Source organism: Hippichthys cyanospilos, chromosome 8, assembly GCF_059441005.1.
Source record: "Hippichthys cyanospilos isolate Australia breed blue-spotted pipefish chromosome 8, RoL_Hcya_1.0, whole genome shotgun sequence".
Classification (NCBI taxonomy): Eukaryota; Metazoa; Chordata; class Actinopteri; order Syngnathiformes; family Syngnathidae; genus Hippichthys; species Hippichthys cyanospilos.
Genome location: NC_142376.1, coordinates 4,037,607 through 4,063,187, shown reverse-complemented (window position 1 = coordinate 4,063,187; position 25,581 = coordinate 4,037,607). Strand labels below are relative to the sequence as shown.

The window sequence follows — 25,581 nt, the reverse complement described above, 5'->3', positions numbered from 1 at the left end:
CTACCGAGAGCCACTCCACTTGCAAATGTTCCCATCGTGGAAAGACTCCATAAAATTCTCCCGGCGCAAATTTAATATCTCTTAAAGCCGCGCACTTATTGGGGCCTTTCGGAGCGCCGACATTAGCGCCAGCTGCGCGGCACCTCGTAGAAAGTGTGACAAATCGCTAGCTCCACATAGCTTAATCTGTTTACTGCGATGCTTGTGTGCGCGCGGAGTTATTACAAACTAATTAAAGAAATCACTTTGATATAATTAGTCAGATTTCAGGAAGCTCATTAGTAGTCATTTGCATGAAAAATAGGCCCTGTAGTGACGCTTTGGACCCGGCGACGCGATCTTCTGCTTTTTTTTTTTTTTTTAGTATCCGGTTACACATCAACCGCCATTGTTTGTTGTGGGGAGGCGCTCTGAAGTGGCCCCGCCGTATGGGTCGCCCCGAGAAGCGGCGGGGGCGCCTTTCAACAATTTCCTCCCCTAGAGCCGCCCGACCTGGATGCGGCGAAGGCAGACGCGTGCCTCGTGTGTACACCGGGCGGGGAGGAGTGAGTGGCAAAACGCTGTCTATTTATGTGTCAGTTTCCTGACAAAGAAGCGGGCTGACAAGCCCGGCTTTCCCTCGGCGGCGCAGGGGGGCTTTTATTCACCGCGCTTACATGCCCGGTCTATGCCCACAGACTCATGTGATTTGCAAATCACACTCTTTGAAAAGTCACAAACGGGGCGAGACACGCCACGCTACGGCTTTGTCAGGCGTCTTCACACGGCGGCTAGCTGGATCGCTAACAGCGCGCTTCGCCGCGGAAACAGCCTTTCTCTTAGCATTTGCCCGCCTGTCACTTTTGGGCGATGCATGCGGTCGGCGCCTTCATGCTTGGGGTGTCTCCTCCCTCTGAGGCTTTGCCATCCTCCCTTTGGACTGACAAACACATTTCCCGGCTCGGGAAAAAAAAAAAAAAAAAAAAAAAAATCGCGCTCTTACGTCATCCCTCGAGAAAGTGATGGCCATTGGCAGATGCTATGCTAACGGGAAGGAGGAAGAAGCACTTTACTGATGTGGGAAGAAATGAAGGAAAAAATACATAGTGATTACGGTATTTTCCGCACTATAAGGCGCGCCGGATTATAAGGCCCTCCTTCGATGAAGGGCCTATTTTAAAACTATTTTAAGATACGAAATGAATCATACGAAATGAATCCGTTCTGAAATCGGGATCGTAAAGCGAATTTGTCGATAATGTGTATAAAACCCGAGGTAAAAACATCCAAATTGTATATACATATTAAAAATTTGTTACAAAATAGTATAGTAAGATCTATATACATGTAATATACATGTATATCATTAAATAACATCAAAAGAAATATATATATATAGGATTTGTTTACCTTTGGAGCTATGTAAGCGAGGGTAGCCTAGCCTAACCTTTTTCATATTTCTTAATTATCTTCGGCTTCGTTTTCAAACTAATCGCTCTCTTTAGCATCGTTAGCAATCTTGGGATCCATGGCTAACCAATTCAAGTTTGAACCAAGCACTAAAATGCACAAAAAAAAGATATTGTAAGCACTCACATGAGTTCAAGTCTTTCACATGTCGCCATCTTAGTGACACCATGATGCCAACCAATAGCAGACCAGCATCTTAGTGACACCATGACACCGACCAATAGCAGTGCAGCATTGTGGTGATGCATGTAGTGACGTATGAGCGTGGAGCGACTCGCAGTCACGCATGCACACTGACCGCCATGCTTGAAATATGTTGTTGTTTTTTATGCCGTAAGGCAAAACAAACAAAAAAAAACGCAGAGGACGAAAAAACATCGCAGTTCACGTCGTAAAGTGAAATAAAAAACGGGGCACTGTAAACCAGGGGTCCACTGTAGTATATTTATTATTACAAAAATGACCCAGAATATGCAACTGAATATACTTGTATACTTATATATATGTGTATAAACACACACACAATTCACACTACTCAACTCCAATCTGAACCGGATACGTTTTACTTCCAATCTGAACCGGATACTTTTGCCACCATGCTTTTAGTCTCAGGGCCACGAAAGCAAGTCCCGTTCATTATCCGTCCCCCCCCTTTTTTCCCACCACGGACGAAAGCCTTCCCCCCCCCCAAACGCGGGCACAGAGAGGCACTTGTGTGACGCCGATGTCACGCGGCCCTACCTGGCCTCCCGCGCACAAAAGCTAAGGTATCATTACGAGGCGCGCACAATGGCCATTCAAGCAAGTGGCAGCGCTCCTCCGGACCGGGGAACAATGTTATTTTTTGTCCCGCCATTATAAAGATTTTCCTTTTTGACAGACAAAAACCCTTTGGAGGCAAATGCTCCGGGCGGCTAGTGGGTTTAATCTTTTCCCATTAGCATTTACTCCCCCCCCCAACACAACACAACACCCCACCCACACACACACAAAGAGCATATTTACAGGGTCAAAAGTAAAGCCGGATCGTCCCGGGAGACTTCCTTTATGCCGAGCTTTAGGATTTATCGACAAGACTTTACGCTTTCGTTTTCTTGCTAATTAATTTGACAAAAATAAGCGGCAGAAATTGCGCCACGTCCAAAGCGGGGAATCGAAATTTCGCCCGCCGCGCCGGCATATTAAATATCATTAAGTCCTAACGCGGGGGTTTTAGATCATATAATAGTTGTAATGTCAACAATACAACATCTATGTTAGAAGGGCGAGTGGAAAGGGGGGAGGGAATGGGGGGGGGGGGGTTGTGCCTATATGTGCACCCCATTCACTTCCATGTTGTGTGCACACAAATGGGTGACGTGCTTGGTGTGTATGTGTGTGACTCCATGTGTGTGATTCATTCCAGGGCAGTTTTAGTCCTTATAAAATATTCATTTTGGTTGTGCAGGGCCCTGTAATTGCCATCTCTCACCCTGAATTATTTATACCTCGCACAGACTGACAAAGCTTTGCCATACGGCCCCAGATGAATCAGAAAGCAGCCATCTCTGCTGCCAACAGCACTGGGCTTTCACACAAATATGGCAGCCACGTCTCTCTGCCTGGCCTCTCTTAATTTGACATTTTCTCCCCCCCCCCCCCCCAACCCGCCTTTGTCCTAGGTGCACGGAAAGGTTACCTGTTAGCTTTAAGCGCCGAGACGCTCGCTGTCTTTCTGCGACCGCCCCGCCCCCCCCCAACCCACCCAGTAGTCCAAATGCACTGTTTTTTCACCCCCCCCCCCCCTTTTCTCTCGAATGCGTTAATGTGGCGGCGATGTCAAGAGTGGCTGCCTCATGTTTTATGATGGCTGACCAGTCCTGACAGCCACTTTGGATGTATGTATTATACATTAGTAATAATATGATGTCGAAATACACTCGTACGCGTTTGGGCATGCATGGACGGGCAGCGGTGGCAAAATGTGGTGGTGGTGGTGGTGGTGGGGGGGGGTTAAAAAAAAAAAAAAAGCACTGACTCACGGGACCATACAAGCACATGCAAGTATGAGCAGCTTCCAAAATAGCTGCTGAGTAAATGTCCAAAGACCGACCCCCCCTCCCCCCAACTGTACTGATCACTCCTGTATGGCCGCCATTGTGGAGCCTTCCAGAACCCCCGCGTCCCACACCCTAAATACAACTATTCAGCGGGGCAGCTGGCTCCAACACGTGCTTATCGTCGGCGGGACGAGTGGCGGGAGGTGCTGACTGGTATTTCCTCAGGGCCTCCGGCTCCAGAGTTGACCGCTAATCAAAAGCACCAGATTTTCTGCTCGGGAGCCAAAAAAAATTGATTCTGCGTTTTCTACGTATCGTCGTGGAGTTTGCGAATTTTTTTCCCGCAAACGATACAAGAAATTACACAATCGTGGCTTTTGGGGATGGGCGAGGTAATCGGGTCGCATCTTGAAGCAATTGGGCCGAAACGAAGCGCACTTGCTCAACTGGTTTTTGCATTTATGTGGAGCTATGGAATAAATCACGATTCTGTTACAAAATTCATCAACTAACTAGGTTAATGTAATAACTGTAAGCCGCAACTTTTTTCTCATGCTTTGAACCCCGCAGCTTATAGGCAAATGCGCCGTATCTGCATTTCCTTTGACTGGCCACCAGGGGGCAATGATTCGGTTAAGGGCCCGAGTTCAAATCCAGATGGCTTCGGCTCTCCTGTGTGAAGTTTGCATGTTCTCCCCAAGCCGGCGAATTGGCAGATGTATTCCACAATATCACTTTAAATTTTTAAGACATTTCTGTTCTTCTAAGGATCAGCTTCCATCATAAGCCTAGGTATCGGTATCAGCCCAATACTGACCCTTGATATCAATACTCGCTCATCCCTAGTGGTTATAATTCGCTTTAATCAAAATTTGATATTTGCGAAAATCATTTACCAATACCAAATGTATTGGTAAATAAACAGTGATCAGGAAATATTGTATTTGATTCTTCAATAGAACAATTGCTTCTAAAATATTCAATAGTGACTCCCTTGTTCCAAGTTAACAGCACTCCCAGTTATTCAACTGATTGGTTAATAATTCTGATTTAGTAGTAAATCATAATTTGCAACTGCAATAGCGCAGCTAGTATAAAATGACAGCACATTAACACGTACAAATTTGAGTTATGTTGCGTGTTTTGCAAAGAAGTCACAATAGCATTTTTGCAAGGAGTTGCTTCATGTTCCAATTCATTTGCTCCCAATTTGAAAAGAAAGCTGTTCTGTTGCTACCACAGTATTAAAAAAAAAAAAAAAAAAAACGCTCGTTTGAGAACCGCTGGTTCAGAAATCGATACAGTAGATGCATTGTCTCACCTCTACAAAAAGCTAAGTTGTTTTTTTTTCTGTCTTCAAGATTGCATATAAAAAAATTGCATTGGCCAAGGAAGAATGGTGTGCATTTTGGTGCTGATCCAGATATAGGTGTTTGTGAATAATGCATGGCTGTTAATGACAAAATCCAGGCATCTATTCAGAAGGCGTATATTCAATTTGGTGCTGATCCAAATGAGGGTTGCTCAGCCTTGGCAGAGGTCTGCACTCCACTGACTGACAGCTGATCATTTTAATTGGCATCATCATCATGCGCTATTTATGTGTGAATACTAAACATATTTCGGGGGGGTCGGGGGGGAGAGGAGAGGAATTTTCCCCTGGGAAAAGGTGCGTGGAAATATTGACGTTCTAGCATCCCGTCACATTGTGTTCAAAGTACCGGATTTTACGACTATAAACTGTGACTTTTTTCTCATGGTTTGACCCCTGCGGCTTATGGTCCAGTGTGGCTTATCTGAAAGTGTTTTTTTTTTTTTTTTTGGCTAGCCACCAGGAGAGAATCCAACGAGGAAGCAAACGCATCCATTCAAATGATCAATTTATGGTACCACTATGAAATACAAATGAAAAGATGTGAATCAACGACTGGTTTTAAAATATAGGATTAAAAATACACAAATTATGTATGAACTATTAAGGTTTAAATAAAAGTCACAATAAAATAATAAAATAAATAAATAACATAAAAGTTTGTGATGTGTACACACACACACATAAATACATCTATATATATATATATATATATATATATATATATATATATATATATATATATATATATATATATATTTTTTTTTTTTTTTTTTTTTTTTTTTTTTTTTTGAGCAATATCCCTCCATCTATTTTATATAAATATGTTGGTGCTAAACATGTAGCCGGATTCAGTCTGTTGAAAATAGGATGTGCCTGTAAACAGGAAATTATAAAATAAATACAATTCCAAAAAAAGAAATATATTTAAAAAAAACTTCTATTCGCGCCATTTCTGCATAAATGTTACAAACTGCAGATTATAGGCTGGTGCGGCCTATCCATTATTTTTATTTATTTATTTTTTTTGCTGCTATGTCGTATATACCGGTGCGGTTTATAGTCAGAAAAACAGTAATTGCACCTGTCAAACTCCATGCCAAATTACATACCATACCGTGCCTAATGCATAACCACAATAATGACAACTGTAGGAATCAAATATAGGCTTATAGTTTGAAAAATTCTGATTTAAAAAAAAAAAAAAAGATGAAAACACAGAGTACACAAACATCACGCACGCCTCGCCCGCTGATAGATACTTAGCGGGGGAGCCGGCCATCTTTTGTTTCATCCGCGACACTGAACCTGGCCTAGCTAGAAGCGGGCCCTGACACCCGGCCATTTGCCAAGACAAGCCATTCTCTTAAGTAAGAGACTAACAGTGTCCAGAGAGAGAGAGAGAGACAACGTGAGAGTGAAAGTAGAAGAGAGCGAGCGAGAGAGAGAGAGAGAGAGAGAGAGAGAGAGAGAGAAAGCCAAGGCGCTTCCATAATGAGTTCTGCAGCCATGGAGTAAATGAAGAGGGATTGACAGAATGAGGGATCCTCAAGTGAAATAATGTCAATGCCACTCTGCCCATTAGAGAGGAAAAAGGGGGCGGGGGAGGGGGGGGGGGTGTGAGGGTAAAGAGGGATGAATGGAGGGACACAGCTACATCTACAGGGCGCGCAGGAAGCGCATCAATTATTTGTGACACCCCCGCCATACACGCGGCACTGAAAAAAATATGAAACAACAAAATGAACTGACAACGGCGAGCGGCCGACGGAAAAAAAAAAAAAAGGTGCTCGAAAAGATCCAATAAATTGCGGCAGATACGCAGTTGAGATATTTGATGTCGAACAATAATAATGGCGGTGACATCTGCCGCCGGGGCCGCCGGCGGAAGGGGTTAATCTCCCAAACCCAATAAGGTTGGATAGTGAGGCACTTGTTGGCCGATAAAGAAGCGATAGGATCTGCCGGGGTGGCTCCCAGGGCGCTTGTACGCGGGGTAGAGCAAATATTGTTAATGTGCTGCTGCGGTTGACTTGGGCCGGGGCGAAGAAAAAAACTGCCTCCGAGACCCGGGACAGAAACGGCGGCCTTACCCGACCCGGCCTCCCGAGGTACTCGGACTTCAGGGCTGAAATGAGGCCTTGAGTAATTTGAGTAAAAAAAAAAACGGAGGCATTTTCTCCCGTTTACTTACTGTCGCGGAGAAGTTCAAGCTAACCGTAGCAACGGATGCTCATGCTATGCGTGACGGCAAACGTGCCAATAAATGAACCTTCCCAAATAACATGGATGTCAATGCATTGCTAAGTTTTTATTTTGAAATAATCCTGGCTGGCCTGCGGTAATTTGATAGCAGACAGAAAATTTGAGATTTTCACCTGAGTTTCCCAGCTGAAATAGCGCATTTGAGTCAATGTGGTTTGTTAAAAAGTGATCAGTAGGAACGGCAACCGCGTCGGGCTCTCGGCGTCAAAGTCTGCAGTCTATATGGAGCTATATGGGGTCTATGTGGAGTAAATGACTTACACAGCTGATGTTCCTACTGATCGTTTTTAGCAAACATTTTTGCTCACGTGACGCTTTAGCTAGCAAAAAATGCTACAATGGTTTACGTCATCCCACAAATCAAACAGGAAGAAATTTGTCTAAATGTCAGGAATTTTTCAAGACTAAAACAGAGTTTTGCAAAGGCAGTTTAATAGAAGTAAATGACTTACAGAGCTGATGTTCCTACTGATCGTTTTTAGCAAACATTTTTGCTCACGTGACGCTTTAGCTAGCAAAAAATGCTACAATGGTTCACGTCATCCCACAAATCAAACAGTAAGATATTTGTCTAAAATGCTGGTAATTTTCAAGACTAAAACAGAGTTTTGAAAGGCAGTTTAATAGAATAAATGACTTACACAGCTGATGTTCCTACTGATCGTTTTTAGCAAAAATCTTTGCTCACGTGACGCTTTAGCTAGCAAAAAAATGCTACCGTGGTTCACGTCATCCCACAAATCAAACAGGAAGGTACTTGTCTGAAATGTCGGTAATTTTTCAAGACTCAGAGTTTAGCAACCAACAGTTCAATCGTAATTAAAAAATTGAGAGAAAAATGTATATCTTTCATTTATATCCCTATACTTAATCATCCGATTGAATTTTCAGTCGGATAACCAAAATATTGGATAGGCGTAGCCTCACTTCAGTCGCATACATAAGCGCTGACGATTAAGATCGTGAAGTGTCTCTATTTCTTTTTTTTTCCCCACCTTGTCGCAACAAAGATCTGAACGCAGTTCGGCGGAGTGCCTAATAAGCGGTGCAGTAGGTAGGAAAAGGCGGGAGACTTGACATTAAGACCCCGGCGTTTTGGAAATCCGATACGCTATTGACCCGCGCGCAACTATCTGGTGTCAGCAGATTGTAGCGCGGTGTCGGGAGCTGTTCCTTCTATGGGGGGCTCCTGTAACAGGGGCCCATTGAGTCTGGGAAAGGCAGCTGGGGCCCGATGGGCCCGGGCTGGTCGGCGATCGATACTCTCCACCCCGCAACGGATGACCTCACTGTCATGGCTGCCGGCTGCGGACACTGCAAGCTAGTCATTAGTGGCGGGGCGGCGGTCCGGGAGCTTAGTCTTGTCAATACCTGACGCGTATGGATACTTTTGGCCATCTGGTGGTGTATTCTGTGACGGGGAAAGCTCTTTTTTTTTTTTTTTTTTTGGCAGGGAAACAAATTGAGGGTAGAGCTAGGGTTGAACTAGGACAATCCCGGTTTTGGCTTTTGTCAGCCATTGCTTTGTCCCACTTTTACACAGTGTTGGTACGTGAAAAAAAATCAATAATTTGGGCCATTTGTCAATCACGTAGTTGTCATAGCGATTTATATCATAAACCAATTGAAAGGGAACTTAAATCTTGAATTTCTTCTTGTTTGTTTTTGTGACGCACCAGACTTAGAACCACTTCCTGTTTCTGTTTCTAGGAAAGTTGGGAAATGTAGTCAGATGGAAGGCATGTTTTTTTACCAGTGTTTTCAATGATGGAGTGGGAAGTATGTCGAGTCAATTGTTTAGCTTTGTAAAAAAAATAAAATAAAACATAATAATAATACCTGTTTTCAATGATCCATAGCTGGGCATGAAAGCAAAAGAAAATGAGTACTTGTAAACATCTCAAAGATCTATAAAAATGAGTCACTAATTATCATTTTAAAAATGGATAAAAATACTTTACATTACTTCACATTTTTTCAATTAAGACCGGAATATTTTCTCAAATTAAGAGAAGAAAAATAACCACAAAATTAATTTTGTTTTTGATTTTGTTTGTCACATTTTAGAAAATAGGTCAAAATATTGACAATTTTTTCCAAAGTAAAAAGCGGGTGATTGTAAATACTGTTTATTACTTTGATTTAAAGGGACAATGTGTAAGATTTAGATTTAGTTTTTTCATGAAAAAGGAATACATGATTATACATTTGAAAAACTTGCAAATAATTTTTTTCTCAACAACAACAAAAAGAGTATTTTAAATATAATTGTAGGACTAGTTATCATTAAGTTATATTACGTATAGCTATGGAAAATAGTGAATGCAGCACCCCCTGCTGTCCGAAATGAAAAACGGTCTAAATCTTACACATTGTCCCTTTAACATAAGTCTAATCAGTTTTCTTTCATCGAAGATGACATGAATCGGAGTAAACTGTATTTAATTTGAAATGATAAAGTCTGAAATTCTGAGGATTGAGTTCCAATCCATGAACAAAAATGATTTAATGATTAATTGGTGCACCTCTAACAGAATAGCTAATGTAGGAGGACGCACAAAAACCGGAACACTTGCACGCCAACAGCAGTTGCAGGAGCAGGTGATACGATAATCGTTATTTGTTTGAATATTTCTTCCCCCAGTTATAACGCGACGGCGGTCGACGGAACGCCGATCAAATTTGCCAGAACAATTTCCCGGCGAGAATTCATTGCGCGTTTTCATTGAAACGCCGGCGTTCCCGTTTTATGCATTGCGCCACTCACTCAATAATGCAACACTATCCCTATTCGCCCTCGTCAATCCAATCAAAGCCGCGGACATTTATGCCCGGGTGACATCAACCCGGCAATTAAGCCGGCCGTATAAATGAGAGAAGGCCCTCATCACCTCGTCTGTTTGTTTTGTTTTTTTTTTTCCCCCCTTACTCACTTTCCTCCCGCCCCCCCCCCCCCCCTGTTTGATGATAGGAGAGGGCGAGCTCGAATTAGGGCGATGGGTCTTCCTTTGAGTGTCAGCCTAAAATGATCAGAGTAAAGATAAGAGGGTCTAGCAGCCCTCAAATCAGTCAAAGTGCCAAAGTCGGCCTTTTTCTCCTCAATTACCGGCCGTGTGAAGCCGGGGAGTGGAAGGCGCCCGAGCCCGCCGCATTACTAAAGAGACAATCTATTTCCCCTTTGACCAGAGGGAGAGAAATCATTACGGCATGATTAGTAGCTTCGGCAGCGGGCGAGCGCGGAGGTACAACGGGAGAAGCGTATTAATTGCGCGGGCCGGGATCGTTCTAATGTTGATTTGTGGAGCGGCGCGACCGGCATAGAAGCTGCCGTCGGCCCTCGGTCGAAAAGCGTCGGATGGCGGAATTTGGCCCAGCCCCGCCCCTCGCCGTTCCCTCTCACCTCCGAGCGATGGCCGCCCGGGCCGATTAGTCGGTCCCGCCCGGGTCCGCCGAGAGCCTCCTCCGCCGGCTTCGGAAGAGCTTTAATTAGCCATGTTAATATCCCCTTCATTGGCCTTAATATCACTCAACACCTTCCTCCATCTCGGCGGCCGCCGGGGCCCCCCTGTCCTGTCAGAAGGGCTGATTATTGAGAAGGATAGCTTTAATCAAACCTAATTGCGCTTCATTCTTTCTCGCTATCCCCCTTTGCCCTCCATTGCCAACATCTAATGGCAGCGACGACTTGATATCCCATTAAAAAACAATTAAACAAGCTCCTTTTGTCTCCGCGCGTGCCAAAACAAGAGCACAAACTTGGGTAGATATTTAAGAAGTAAAAGAGCGGGAGAGGGAGAGAGGGGCCCGCTCTTAATTGCTCCCCTTTCCACCGAGGACCAATTTGCGCCCCGCTCGTGGAGAATCTTAACCAACTCAAACGTAATGGATGCTATAGGGCCGCCGCCGCGGACGATGAAAATTAAGCTTATCTTTTTAGCGGCGAAATTGAGCTTAATTGCCTTCATAACAGTAAACATAAAGGAGCTTCTTTATGAGCGGGCCCCGTTTATTGTTTTGTTACTTTTTTGCTCCGCTGCTAGCCAGAACGAGGCGGGTAAGAAAAAAGCGCCCCAAAAAAAAAAAAAAAAACAAAGTATCCGAGAAAAGTCGGAAAGTAATGCGTTTGTTTTATGAAGTCGGCGCATTGTTTGGCAAATGTATTCCATCTCTTGCTCAGGCATAAATTGCGCGCGCGACGGAGGAACGCGTGCGTTTGCGCCCGGCCTCGCCCAATCTGTAAGAGAGGCGACAGACAAATAAAAGTCGTATTTCAGCTCTGCTTTCCGCAGATGTCTGCTGCTCTACATTACGACTCTTCGGGGAAATAAAAACAGGGTCAGGGAATTAGAGTACATAATGGTCATTTTGATGATCAGCCAACAGATGCAACCCCAAAACACAGTCAACACAATCAAGTGAAACGCTCTAATGACAAGTCGGCTTTTTTATGGCCTCGCCGCGCACCAACAGGCAATCAGCATCCTGGCACGGGTTAAAACGCCTTTTATTGATGTCCGAGCCAAAGCTCCGAGGATGCGGAGGGAAAATATTTTCTCGCCTCACCTCTCCCCGCGGGGCCGAGCGCGAGGTACGGGAGTCTATCGAAGAACGCTTCCGAAGTAGCGGCGCATGTGTTAATGCGGTCGGGGTGAGGGGGGTCATTCCGGATGCTGATTTACGGGCCGGCCCGCCGGGACGAACGGCGAGGCTTAAGCGTTGCCGCGAGACTCGGCGTTTAGGGCGATCCAACGCTCGCCTTACGTCGCCGTCGGTTGTGGTCAAGGGCGGCGGGTCTCAATTCTCAAATTTCGCGTAGGGCATTTTACGCGCTATAAGGCGCACCTAAAAACCGGCCGTTTTCTCCGAAGCGGACAGAGCAGCTTTATACAGCGAAGAAAACTTAAATTTTCATTTAGCGGTACGGAAAAATACGATGACTTAATCGACGTGTAAATTTGGCAAGTTTTACCTCTGCATTTAAGTTAGAAATTTATTTTTTACAATGAAAATTTTGATCACACCCAGTTTGACGTATTTATATCTTATCCAATTATGAAGCAATTTATATGGGAGCAAGGTGAAAAAATTTGTCAATTTTTACCTCTGCATTTAAGTTAGAAATTTATTTTTTACAATGAAAATTTTGATCACACCCAGTTTGACGTATTTATATCTTATCCAATTATGAAGCAATTTATATGGGAGCAAGGTGAAAAAATTTGTCAATTTTTACCTCTGCATTTAAGTTAGAAATGTATTTTTTACAATGAAAATTTTGATCACACCCAGTTTGATGGATTTATATCTTATAAATGGTCCAATTATGAAGCAATTTATATGGGAGCAAGGTGAAAAAATGTGTCAATTTTTACCTCTGCATTTAAGTTAGAATTTTTTTTTTTACAATGAAAATTTTGATCACACCCTGTTTGACATTTTTATATCTTATAAATGGTCCAATTATGAAGCAATTTATATGGGGGTAAGGTGCAAAAAAAACACCAGTTTTTGTAAAAGAAAGCATGATTTTATAAATAAATCTGTTTTTGAAACAATATATTTGAAGACTTTTGTTTGCAAATCCATTAAAAATTTACAGTTTTATATTGAATTGAATCATAATTATACCTTTTAAATTCTTGATTCATCTTAGTTTTGATCTAAAGTCTTTTAATATAATCAAAATGATTCTTTTAATCATTCTTCAGATATGACTTTCCATAAATCATTTTTATTCTGAATTTCTGAAAAGACATATATGATTGTTTTGTTGCCATTCCCTTTAGTGGATGCGTAATGTAACCCTAGCCACTATTTTAGCTTCTATTCTATGCGCCTTATAATGCAGTGTGCCTTATATATGAAAACTGTTTAAAAACAGGCCATTCATTGAAGGTGCGCCTTATAGTGCGGAAAATATAGTGATGTTAAAAGGTTTTTTTCCAGGTATCATCGAACATATGATACATGTGGGGGGGGGCATCGAGTTATTCGTGAGTCAAAATTTATTCAACTTCAATTTGATATGATACATAAAGTGCACCTGTCTTGATAAAGTTTAAGCATTTTAATTGTGACATAAAGACCCAAAAATGTGATACGTTAAATAAGTATTAAGAATAAATTAACTGGACATAAACCAACTTATCGCTAAAATGCATTTTAGTGACTCCTTTGCAAGATGTCTTACGCCTTTATTTTGTTAACTTTGACACGAATACACACTGCCATTCGGGACGAGCCAGAAATGAAACCAGATGATGTTATACGATCTATCTTCTGGATTTGCTGAATGAAATATGCTTGGAGACAACAGTAGAAATGTAGTTGCAATGTTTAATAAATCAGACGCAGATGGCACAACACACTGTTTTAAGTTACGGGCTACTTGGCTGACAAAACATTTCACGTCATTGAAAAAGGGTTGAGAATAGTGTAGATCGAACATCAGCCCCTATATATATGTATATATATATATATATATATATATATATATATATATATATATATATATATATATAAATAAAAAAAAAAATATATACATATACTGTGCATACACACATATATATATATATATATATATATATAAATAAATAAAAAAATATATATACATATACTGTGCATATATATATATATATATATATATATATATATATATATATATATATATATATATATATATACACACTTTGATACTTTGAAATGATTGTAATACTTAGTGTTGGTACTCACGCATCACGAATAATCAGCGTTGGTATCAGACCTCATAAAAAACCAAACCATATCGGCCTACTTCTTGTGTGGTCCCGCCTCACGAGCACAATAGAAACCACAGTTGACGCAAACACAAACGCGAGGGGGGTGAAAGTAAATATAACGGCGTGCGCGACAGCGGCGAAGCCCGGCGACATCAGTCAGCGTTCGGCGGCGGGACGTTGCGAAAAACGAGCCCGTTCCCATTGTTTTTTCCGCGCCCTTGCGCAACGCGGCACAATAGGCCGCGTTAAGTCACCCCTTAAGCACCGCCGCGCCCGGGGTCCTCGTCGGATAACCTCGGGCCGAGCCGTGAGAAACGGCGGGCTGAGAAACGGGCCGGGCCCAGATCTCAGTCAGACGTGACATTTGTTCAGAGACGATTAGCCAGGTTGTAATTTGTGGCATAATTGCCTCACCCAGCCACAAGTGCACGGGGCGTGTGTGCATGCGTTAAGCGTGCGTCTGTGTGTGTGGCGTACGGCGGTCCCAGGAGTGTCCGCCTAATTGCCTGACAGGACTATAAGTTTTGTGGCGCGCTCTCACCTTGTTAGGTCCTTTATCCCTGATGCTCTTCAAACAAGACCTGGTCACAGGTGGGCCTCATTTGCTTCCCTATTGAACAGGAGAACTTTAATTGCACACGGGTGTCCTGGGATTAAAGAGGTGGGCGGAATATCAAGTGACTTTCCGCGTGTTAGTGGCAGATGGGTGTCGGGAAAGACCCGTGAACTCGGGTGAAGGCCGCGACAAAGAGACTGATGGTGTTGATTTTGAGGGGATAAATAATGGATCGATTGCGCCGCGCCCGCTTGATTGCGGCAACGCCGTTGTTTGCTAAACTAATCGCGCGCGACGCCGCGTCGGTAATTACGCCTTCCCGCTGACGTTGAAAACGCAGCGCGTGGTCTCAAAAACGGAAAAATCTCGGGAAGAACGCCTGATTTTTTTTTCGGGGGTGAAATAAAAGGCTCAAATCGAGCCGCATCAGCAGGGGCGGAGCTTCACGGAGGCCACCCTTTGGGTTCACCGAGAGCTAGGGGAAATTTTAATATACCAAAGCCGCTACCTTTTTCTTACACTTTGATCCAGTGTGGCTTATCTGCATTTTTTTTTTTGAAAGAGAGAAGAAGACGCGATCGAAGTATTGATTTAGAGTTTGAACTTCTATTTTAATAGCCAGCAGACGACACTCTCCGCTAGTAAACGCAACCAGGCATGTCACTGTTGTGTTGGTGCAGTCATCTAATAATCTGGCGCGATTGATAGTCGGAAAACCACCGAAAAAAGACTTTTTAAGACTCATTTTGACACGGGAGGTGTATTATACAGGTTAATTCACCGAATTTGTACGGTACAGAATGCAGCCACGAGAGAGAATCCCGAATTTCGAATGCATAATTTGAGTCTGACGCCCTTCTTGTTCTACACGCCTGCAAACAAACAACTCTGACAGCGTCTGTCAAAACCGGACATGGGATTGAATTTTTTATACGCTGCTCCTGTTCTAAATCTCCGACGTAACCGTGCTTACGGACGCCAAACGTATTACAGAGAATCAAGACGGCTAAAACTTCTTTTCTCTCGCTGTGTCCTCTCTTCCAGATTCTTCCTTAAGTTCTTCCTCAAGTGCAACCAGAACTGTCTGAAGAATGCAGGGAACCCGAGAGACATGCGCAGATTCCAGGTGACTGAAACCCACTTCACACGTCGCGTCCCGTCTACTGCCGCCTTCTCGTACAAATAAATCAACACGCACTCAACACATGAATCCGAATCTATTATTGGCACTGGGGGAGGTAAAAAAAAACCAGGGCGGGGAATTTGTGTCTTATGCGCTCTGGACGGAATATTTATAAGGGGATCGTATCTGACACAAATAAAGATATAGGATTTAGGGGTGCCATCAATTGTGTTCCTGACAGCTTTCTGAGCCTCGGAACGGGAAAGGGGGGGAGGGGGGGGGGGCATCCCAGCACATGTAACAACAGTGTTAACTCACGAGCTGTCTGACAGCGGAAATTCATACCTGCATGTATGCGCCAGCATGCGCTCGCTGGCTCGCACGCACGTTCATATTTCCCTCCCGCTAGCAGCCTTGCTCACATGTGTGCACACTTAAGCGTACGCACATGTAGCACTTGCAGCCATCTGAAAACCATCATTGTTGTGGGCAGGCACAACGTGGCGATTTACACCGAGAGGACATGACCGCCGAGCGCTTTTACGACTTTCTCTCAGCCTTCCAGAGTCTAATGTGTCAAGTAGTCCAGCCTTGAAATGATCCCCCCCCGACCCCCCGATTGATAATTGGTTTATCCCGAACGGAGCTCGACCGATACGGGTTTTTCAGGACCGATTATTAGTAGTAAAGGCCGAGTGGGCCCCCGGTCGACGAGATTAATCCGTTCCGCGGTTGGGATTGTAAACGCGAATTCGTCGTACGGCGGGCAATCCAAATCTAAGGTAATTGGCTGATGCGTGTAGAACCCCGAGGAAAAACATCAAAATTGTACATACATATTGAAAAATTGGTATCAAAATAGTATAGTAAGTGATACTTATATATAATATACATGTATACAATTAAATGACATCATAAATAAAAAATATATGAAGGATTAATGTACTTTGACTGACGCTTGTTATGCCCATATTCCCTAGTAAGGGTAGCCTAGGCTAGGCTAGGCTAGCTTAGCTTTTCTTCGTATTCTCTCCTTAACATCACTAGCAATCTTGGGACGCATGGATAACCGATTCAAGTTTGAATTAAGCAGTAAAATGCACAATAAACAGTTAATTTAAGCACTCGACATCCAGTCCGTAGCATGCCGCCATTTTGATCGTAACGCAGACCAGCATTTGAGGGACGCGCAGGAAGTTTGATGGGACCGGAAAATAAGAGCAATTGCCTAAAAACGCCTCAAGAGGGAGGCAAAACAACAACCAGCCCCAAAAGCCATGACAGTTGTTGATGTTAATCGTAAAGCGGGGAAAAAAAAAAAAACGCTTCAAAGAGAGGACGAAAAACACATCGTAACGTGAAAAAAACGTAAGCCAGGGATGCTGTAACCCGGGGGGCCACTGTATACGTATATGCCAAATTTCCAAATATCGGCCCCGAAAATCGGTCCATCTCTGATCCCGCCGCTAGCGTTTGGCCGTCACGATTCCAGCCATTCGCGCCAACGGGATGAGGACAAAGCGAGGGGGGGTTCTCTCGCCGGGTGATAGGCGCTCTAGTCTGAGCCCCCGGACATGAGAGGGACAAGACAAGGGTGTCCCGTCCCGATGTCAAAGCCATCAGCCCTCCACTCCTTCCCGGCGTATTCCCCGCGGACGAATGTGGACCGATGCGTGACAGACACGGCGTCCCGCGTCGGTGTCAAAGGGTCCGCGAGAAGAAGCTGCGCAGCACTTTTCGGAGAAGCAAAAATGTACATCATGTCTCCCCTTGTCTGGGGTCCAACAGTTAATATAGTGTTCTTCCTCCCAAATAGATTTGCCAGATGCTCCTCCGTAGGTGTTTCTTTAGCCAAACTTGTGTACTCCGAATGCCTTCAACTCCACTTATTACCCCCAAAAACCAGCTGGAGGCCAGAGCGGGCCCAATCCATCATCCTCAGCTTGGCCCAGCTCTGAACCTGCTCCAAAGAATGGAGCTCTTTCACTTCCCCTTCTCCCTTTACCCCCACCTCCAGCGGTCCCAAAACCTACACCCCCCCCCCCTTTAAAAAAAAAGCCCCCCCCCCCCCCCCCCTAAATTCCGCTGCTACAGCGAGGTCACTTACCGGCGAGGCAAAACCTGAGAGGGGCTCTCTGTTTCCGGCTCAGACACACTTTAGCCATTCACATGTGGCCTGAATGTTTGGAGATGTGGTCGGCGAAAAAACAACAACAAAAATAAGCATTATGAAATATGGAGTGTGGTTTGGAATACGATCCTAGCAAAATGTTTGCTGAGTGATGGGTGAGAGCACGGTTCAGCTACTAATGACTCCAGTAATATTTTAAAAGGGGGGGGGGGGGTGCCCTCACCCCCCCGCCCCCCTCCATTTTCAAACAGATGCACACGCTGATCAATAATTCGGAGCTTTGAGACGTGACGACAGTTGGCGGAGTGGCTGAACGGAAATGTATTTTGGAGGCTCAAAAGTCAATTAGCTGTACACAAATGCGAGGCACTAAAACGCAAAATGGCCGCTCGCCGTAAAGCGATACTTCCAAACAAAACGAGTGTCTGAAAGCGGCCGTGCGGTGTGAAAACACGCAACACGTATGCCCACTTACCGGGTCATTACGGTACATGTCAAAGGTTTGAAAACACCTTGGAGATGATAAACAAATTTGAGATAAATGGAAGATATTAATTTTTGAAAAAGCATCAGAGAAGTAAAAGTCATTGCCGGTCATAAAGCATCATCCGCATCATAGAGCTGACAGAGAAAATACCAAAATGTACAAAGCAGTTTTCTCTACTCAACTACTTTGAAGAATTTAAAATCTAAAACATTGAATATCATTTTTAACGTTAATAAATAATTCTATTAGTGGTAAAGCGTCATCCACATCATAAAGCTGACAGTAAGTACCAAGATGCGCAAAGCAGTCATCTAGACAAAATTGCAAAATCTAAAATCAAGAAGATCTTTAGGTTTTACTAAGATGTTTAGGTTTTATAAATGGTAACTTGCGTATAAAAGCATCATCCACATCATAACAGTAGCTGAGAAAATACCGACGTTGATAATGAATGAAAATTACATGTAATGAAAATGATTCATTACATGTTAAAGCATCATCCACATCATGGAGAGCAGAAAAAAAGACAGAGATGTGCAATGATGTCCTTTTGGCAAGATGTTAAAACATTTTTTGACACATTTTTAACTTCAGTTAAACAATTCATTTCATGTTAAAGCAACACCCACATCATAAATCTGACTGAGTAAAATAGAGATCATGAACATATCTTGGTTTGAATAACATTTATAAGTTTGCTTAATGATTACTTGCGTGATGTGAGAAGCTGTCATCTACGCAAAATCTGGAAGATTTTACATCATCCACATCATAAAGCTGACTGGGAAAAATACAGAGATGCGAAAATTTGTCATTTTGTCAAAACAACGCTCTAAAATCAAAACCGTACTTTTGTTTGACAACATTTTTAACTTCCAAAGCTGCATCATCCGCATCATGGAAGATTCTACAACATCATCCACATCATAAAGCTGACTGAGAAAAATACCGAGATGCGAACATTTGTCATTTTGTCAAAACAACGCTCTAAAATCAAAACCGTACTTTTGTTTGACAACATTTTTACCTTCCAAAGCTGCATCATCCGCATCATAACCGGAATTCCATGTCCTAAAAAGGCCACTTTGAAAAACCTAACAAATATCCCCGTCTCCGCTTTGCAGGTTGTCGTATCGACGACGGTCAACGTGGACGGCCACGTACTGGCCGTCTCCGACAACATGTTCGTACACAACAATTCCAAGCATGGGCGAAGGGCTCGCAGACTCGACCCTTCAGAAGGTACGCCTCCTTATCTGGAGAATGGTAGGCACATTTTTTTGGTTTGTTTTTTGCATCTTTTGTTTGTCCACCCTCTCGCCGTTTCTTTCCCGTCATCCTCTCTCACCCTACCAGCACACGACTAGTAGCTCTTAGCGCATTAGCGTCTTTTTCTCTCCGCGGCTTCCATTTTTAGACTCTTTAGCTATCTTTTTTGGAAACGACGTCGCTGTATTTATTATTTCAGAAAGTATTCCGACTTTACTAATGCACCTACATTTGTCCTAAAAGCTCATGTGAAACATGATCGAATTGCTTAAGAATTTAGCTGTGAGGTCAATTTCCTGTCATTGGGTTCTGCAAATTTAGCTGTGAGAGAGCAGAAACAGGGGGGAGGAAAGAGAAAGGGTTGGGGGGTGGGGTGGGGGGGTGAATAGCGAGTGTGTGTGTGTTGGTGGTGGTGGGGGGGGTGACCTATGAGAAAAACAGAACTTACTGTTTTTCTTCCAACTGATTCCATATGATAGACTGATTGCCTGCACGGCCAAAAGAGAGCGAGAGAAGGAGGACCACCAAACCATGGGAAATTCAAAAAGCAAAATGCACAAAACATAACCCCGTGACCCTTGCGTTTTCCACTCGCGTACGGTTGAAGGCTTGTTGAAAAAAGAAAGAAAAAAAAAAAGAAAACGGAGCGAACGGACTAGAGGCAATTGTGCAAATTGCTTATCTTCACATTTCAAGGGCCAATTACGGCCGGGCAAACTGTTTATATACGCCGCCGAGTGAACCGAGCTTCTCGACACATTAATGGCCATTAATGCTTGGACCACCAAAAGCAAATGTAATATTTAATACGACGACGACTAATAAACTTAAAAAACACACACACGCGCGCGCACGCAAGACAATTAATATATCTTGGTGCGCTCGGCAGTCCTGGTGGGGCAAAAAGCTAATCTATTTGTTTTTGTCTTTATTAATGACTCCTCTACTGGAGAACAAAATCAAATAATTAAAGTCCTGCCCGGAGCAGCAAAGTCATTATGTTCGCTGACGTTCTGTTTGTGTGTTTCGCGTTTATGACACGATAGGTGTGGATCGCCTAGCAACCAGTTTCTTAATGAGGAGAGCAATTAAAGAGGTTGAGCCCTCGCCTCCATGTTCCCCCGTTCCCCCGGGACCCCCCCTGCGTTATGCCTGTGTGTGTGTGTGTCAATGTATTTGTGTGTGTGTGTGTTCCTTACAGGTTAAGCCAAGCCTTGCTTTATTCGTCTCCTCAGCACACTCTTCAAAGCAGCAGAGTGACACCCTGTAAAAGCGAGAAAAGAAGCGACTGTCAACCGCGCAGTTGAACATGTCTTTTGTCTAATAACTTTAACACACCCTCAAGATGCTCGGCTCTGTGTGTGTGTGTGTGTGTGTGAGAGAGAGTGTGTGTTTGACTTGACAACGCCATCCCCGCCCCCTTCTTTCTTCCCTCCGCTAATATAAAACGCGTCGGAAAACGATGGCTCGCTTTGTTTCTCCCAGACTCCCGCCGTGTCCAGAAAAGGAGCCGTGACATTCGCCAGCAGGCTTTAAAGATTTTTTTTTTTTTAAATAGCGACACGTTCTTCCTTTGGAGTTCACTATAGGCAAGAAGCCTCAGTTATGTGGCTGAGGCAGAGGAGCATCAGTCTCTCTGTGCTTCAGCATTGATCAAGTAGTGCTGCCCCCTATTGGCGCAGATACGGAATAGCACGCATCTCTCAGGCAATGTTTTGAGCCGTTTCACTAGCATGAGCATTCCAGGTCATTCTTGTGCACACACCTTGCAAACTATACATGTTGCATTTTTTTTCCTGATTTTGTAAATGCTTTTAAGGGCGTAATTAAAGTTATTTATGAATATCTTTTTTCCTTCAACCACTCAAATTGTTCAGTTGCATCAGTTCTATCCACAAATATGTAGGTTAAATTTATTAAAACCCACAAAAATGTTTAAAAAGTCTTAACAACTCTAAAAAAAAGTCTTAAAAAATCTAAAAAATTCTTTAAAAAATCTTGAAAATGCACAGCTGTGAACTGAAAGTCATTCCGACTCATAAAATAACATCGATATTAGAAAAATAACAGAAAATACAGTAATATGTAAAAAGCCATATTGGGCCAAAAGTTGCTGAAACAACAAGAGGTCAAGAAATCACGGCTGTGAAAATCATTCAGCACATCCGCATCATAAAGCTGACTGAAAAAATAAGAAGTGCAAAGAAAAAAAATCCTGTTTTAAATAACGTTTTTTGTTGACTAAATAATTCTCTCAATATTTCTTCATGATCTCGATGACTTGAGTATGAGACTAGATATCAGGACATGGTTAAATAGTGAAGAAAAAAAAAACATTAGTACCAATTGTGTTTCCAAACTCCTAATATTTCATACACAACCAACAACGCTTCACATTTAGTCTGCTAAAAGTTTGTTATAGTAATTTGATTTTCATGCATACCTAAAATAGATAAACCTCCAAAATGTATACAAATTCTTCACCTCAATCGATTGAAAAATTGAGTAAATTGCGCATCCTTATAACCGGGGACATCTCAAATCCAGCGCTGCATGAATGAGAAAATATGTAAATAAAAACTGAAGCCAGAGATACCGATTTTTGGACCAAGCGTTGTTAGTGTGACAAAATTTGAGCGCGATCCAACAAAATAAGATGATCGGCGCCAAAAGAATTCATAGCACCCCCCCGACGGCTTCCGATAATGCCAATAATTAATCTAGCTGACAAAATCCAGGCCTACGAATAGGGTGGATATCTAAGAGTTTGGTGCCCATCCAAACGAGGACCGTCGGGCCTTGGCGGAGGTCCTGGGTTCTAGGTACCCCCCCCCCCCCTTCCCCCTCCCACTTGTGCGCACGCTGACAAACAACAAGCAAATTATGCATTCAGCCGCAAACGCGCTTTGCGCTCGCCTGCCACTCAAACATGTATGGCTTAAAGACGCATAAACAAATAGTATTTCGCAGGCGCGCGTGCGGCATCGCCGTCATGATGCGCGCGCACGTTCGGCGGCTCACCATTATAGAGCCCCAGACAATATAGGAGCCTCAGCATAGAGCCCGCAGCGCCCGCCTCATTTGCATGCCAAGTGGCTGTAATGCTGTTAGGGTTTATGCAATAAAGACAAGTGAATCCAGACTGCTGGGCCTAAGAGGAAGAAAGAGAGGGAGGAAAAGATGGAGGGAAAAGGAGAGAGGCGCAGCCATGTCGTGAAAGAGAGAGAGTCAAAGGGAACAGATGGCCCAGGGAGAGGTAAAAGGTATAATCCCATCAGCTGCACTATCAACCGACCATCTGGACATCCCACAGCACAATTACAACACATTTCAGCAGGCAGAACAAAGGACGGCTTCACGGGGCGACATCAGACCTGTTTGAGTGTCGCCGTACCGCAGGCGCGACCTCCCGGGCTCAGATCTGGGATGGCTTTTGACGTCCTCCGACGGCGGGCTCGCGAGCGCGGGCGGGACTAACTTTACGGGGGATTCCGCGTCGGGTTTTTTTGATAAAAATGAAAAAAGTGTTGGGCGCCGCCCCAGATAGTCGAAATCTGGCCTTTTGCTACAAAATTTGGGGTGAAATTGTCTTTTTGTGACCCAATTTGGGTTATTTGCGTCTCAACTATTTGTATAGTAGATCTGGGATGGCTTTTGACGTCCTCTGATGGCGGACTCGCGAGCGTGGGCGGGACTAATTTACGGGGGATTCCACGTCGGATTTTTTTTGATGAAAAAGAACAAAGTGTTAGGCGCCGCCCCAGATAGTTGAAATGTGGCCTTTTGCTACAAAATTTGGGGTGAAATTGTCTCTTTGTGAACCAATTTGGGTTATTTTGGGACAGTAGATCTGGGATGGCTTTTGACAAATTCCCAGGCGTGGGCGGGACCAACTTCAAGGGGAATTCAACTAAACACTCTTCTTGACCCCCCCCCCCCCCCCCCCTCAAAAATTTGATATATTGTGGGATATTTTCTCCCAGCCATTTTTTTATAGTGACAACAAAGATGCATTCTAAAACAGTTGCGTTAAAACAAAAATTGGACTGACCCAATATTTTGGGTAAAACTAGTCCCATAAAATGTTGGAGTTGTCCATATTTCATATACTTGATAATAGTTAGGCCAAAACAATATTTTTGGTGAAATGAATAACTCAACCCTTAAAAAATGTCATTGGGATCGAATGAGGGAAAGCAATGAAAGAAGACACCAGGGAGCTGAAATTTCACCTCAATGTCAAAGTTCAACGACCACTGCCAGGAGCGTGCCATCCCTTTGCCGAAATACTACTGGAACGATACGGAAAAACCGACCCCAAAATGGTCCAAATTCCGGCCCGTTTTACTGGGAGAAAATTTAGGATGGACTTCCTCTTCGGACTTTAAACAGGTGCATTTCCTGCGGCGTAACCCAAAGTTTCCTGTCCGCGCGATGCTTATCACGCGCGAGGGCTGGGCGGGGCGGGTGTGGCGAGGGGCTTATTGTGCGTGTCTGTCATCAGATCGCCGGCGCTGACTGTGTAATCCACTTTTCCACGGTCCCCATTCAGCACATGCTCCCCGCTCCGTCTGCGCATTCAGACTTATGCAAATCCGCCGGCAGACGGACGAACGTCTCGCAGCCGCGCTCGCCGTCTTTTCTCGACCGTCGACAACTTTCGCCCCCCCTTCCCCTCTCATCCCCAAAGTCAATTTGTTTACAGTAATTTTGAAGGGTGAATTATTTGCCGTAATCGTCGGCGCTGATGAAGGTCAGGCCCTCCGAGGGGGGCCCGGCGCGCCCGCCGAGGCTCGGTCCTCTTTCAGACGCCGCGCTTGGCAATTAAGGAAAGCAAATGTCACTCCTCCAGGCCTCGCAAATGAAAATCTGTACCGGGGTGATTAGCATGAAGTCAACAGCGCCTGTTAAAGTCGGATTCCCCGTAGTACCCGTGTGCGCGCGTGCGCTTTATGGGCCGGCGGAGACGGCAAACATGACCCCAACAGGCCCAACAGCAAGGCAAACAAAGGGAGATGTCTTGTCGGAGGTGATCCATACAACAAGGGGCCGACTGTGATTTACTCACTGGATGGAAAGGATAATAGAGGTTTAGAAGCCCGGGGAAGAAAAGAAAAAAAAAAAAAGAAAAAAAAACGCCGGACGGAATAGCATGCGCAATTCATATTGCATATTCCACGATATCGATGGAAATAGATTAAATTTGACGCGGCTGCTTTATGGATAGCTGTCACGCTATTTCGGTGGTAAACACGGTGTTGCGCCCAGCGCCATATTAAGGTAATGCATCAAATGACAGCGGATGCGAGGCGCCAGATCACTCAAATTAGATTATAATAACAACTCCGAGTGTTGATGTATGGCGGCGCCGCGTCGCACAAGTCACGCCAGATGAAAAGCATTGTAATAATAAACAATATGAAATGGATTGAATCGATCACCAAAACAAAAGGGGGCGGATTGGGAGGGGGGGTAGGGCGTGAATAATTCATGAAGCGCGTTCCACCTTATGGAAACCTGAAACTACTCCGGCGTACGCAGAACAAAAGGTAATGAAACAACGCCAAGCAGCAAAGCTTGAGCTTGTCATTTCCACTTTAACGGCTTCTCTTCTCCGCTAATTTACGACGCGCCGCCCCAACTTTGAAATCTTACTGTACACGCCGGCGCACGCCTAATCAATTCCGATGGCTACATTTGCCCTGACACATCATTTGCAACATCAAATCATTTTGCCGGCGAGCCCGGCGTTTAGCCTTTGTGAAGTGAACCATTTGAAGGGTCTGCTTAACTACACCACTCCGCCGCGCTGATGAATGATTTGGATTCTCCTGCCGCAAAGGACAAATCCATCATTTTTCACGCGCCGGGCACCGCTCGCCGGGGGGCCTTTCCAGGATAGGCGCTCGAAAAACAATGGGGTCAGGGATAGCCAAAATTGGGTCAAAAATGGAATGACCCCACTGTCAAAATTTGGATTGTTCCCTTTTTGACCCAGTTTGGGTTATTTATGACCCGAATGCTTTTATAGTCTGAAAAATGTTGATTAAAAAAAAGATAATGCTTGAAAACACCTTGGATTGAGGCAATATTTTGGCTGAAATGGGACCAAGTTGGGTCAGTCCATCTTTG

The 25,581-nt window shown here is 44.0% G+C and overlaps 1 protein-coding gene and 1 long non-coding RNA gene across 7 annotated transcripts in view; one reads left to right on the top strand and one right to left on the bottom strand.

Moving 5' to 3' along the window:
• The window catches only part of LOC148419877 (uncharacterized), an 80,196-nt gene extending 57,458 nt beyond the window's left edge, over positions 1-22,738 (bottom strand). Inside the window, exons 1-2 of the long non-coding RNA XR_015866318.1 lie at positions 22,471-22,738; positions 20,649-20,713 (exon numbers count right to left, since the gene is read on the bottom strand). This is a non-coding gene — a long non-coding RNA (uncharacterized LOC148419877). The remainder of the gene's footprint in view (positions 1-20,648; positions 20,714-22,470) is intronic.
• The window catches only part of ebf3b (EBF transcription factor 3b), a 115,370-nt gene that overhangs the window by 58,378 nt on the left and 31,411 nt on the right, over positions 1-25,581 (top strand). For 4 of the 6 annotated variants that reach the window (XM_088420763.1, XM_088420760.1, XM_088420762.1 and 1 more), the window contains exons 7-8: positions 15,484-15,565; positions 19,305-19,422. In XM_088420763.1, coding sequence (XP_088276889.1) covers positions 15,484-15,565; positions 19,305-19,422 — 200 coding nt within the window. Of the gene's footprint in view, positions 1-15,483; positions 15,566-19,304; positions 19,447-25,581 lie in introns of all 6 variants that reach the window. The other 2 variants (XM_088420761.1, XM_088420758.1) reach the window with 1 other exon arrangement.